At 64.4% G+C, this 811-nt stretch overlaps 1 protein-coding gene across 1 annotated transcript in view; it reads right to left on the bottom strand.

The window, feature by feature from the left end:
- The window catches only part of IQCE (IQ motif containing E), a gene marked incomplete at its 5' end in the record, with an annotated part of 26,311 nt that extends 25,659 nt beyond the window's left edge, over positions 1-652 (bottom strand). Inside the window, 1 exon segment of the mRNA XM_014530979.1 lies at positions 284-652. Coding sequence (XP_014386465.1) covers positions 284-652 — 369 coding nt within the window.
- Positions 653-811: the final 159 nt, after the last annotated feature.

Raw genomic sequence — 811 nt, 5'->3', positions numbered from 1 at the left:
TCGGAGGGGCGGCGGTGGTGGGGCCTGGAGGCGCGGAGTCGCCGAGTTTGTACCCAGCGAGGCTCTTCGCGCAGCGCCATCTACCGCCCCCCCCAGCCCCGCTCTCCAATAGGAGCCCAGCCCAGGGCGGGCGACAGGGCGGTCTGACCTCTGCACCCAAGTGCTTCTGAGGGCCGGGAGGGTGTGGTCCCAAGTGGGTCCTCCATCAAAGTTCACGTGTTTAAAGCCCCCTTTTTACTTTGTCTTAATACTCATAGGAATTCTGCTTCCCATTTCCTTGTACCTGCAGGTCAGGTATTTCCCCCCAAATGTTGCTGAAAACTGACTCTGTACAGATGAGCCTTGTTTCTGTTTTTATCCGCGGGCCTGGAGGACCTCGGGCAGCGGCGGGCCCCAGAAGGCCCAGTTTTGAGGCCAAATGACCGGAGACTTTGCCTCCAGGGTGAAGACGCCCCTTTCGGGCACGTGCTCCACCCCCCAGCCCAGCCCACAGGTCCCGTGCCTGAATGGGCCACGCCCCTTCCGGGGACAGTTCCACCCCTTCCGGGGATAGTCTCGTCCCTTCCTGCAGCCCCGCCTTCCTGGCGCTACGCCCGTCGGACGCTCTGGCACGTACCACTGAGTATCCCGGCGGGGGGATGTCCTCGGTAGGGGCGACCAGTTTGGCGCTGGCCTGCCCCCGACGCCTTTCAGGTTGATCCTGCTCCCTAGCTCGGGCCCCCTGGGCTCTAGAGTGGTCTCGCGGGAGCTCTCGCGGTTCCCCCTTTCCGCCGTCCCGTCCTCCCCCCTCCAGGTTTGGCAGTGGCGCGGC

Source organism: Myotis brandtii, unplaced genomic scaffold, assembly GCF_000412655.1.
Source record: "Myotis brandtii unplaced genomic scaffold, ASM41265v1 scaffold786, whole genome shotgun sequence".
In the NCBI taxonomy this organism is placed as follows: Eukaryota; Metazoa; Chordata; class Mammalia; order Chiroptera; family Vespertilionidae; genus Myotis; species Myotis brandtii.
This window is presented reverse-complemented; position numbering and strand designations above follow the sequence as displayed.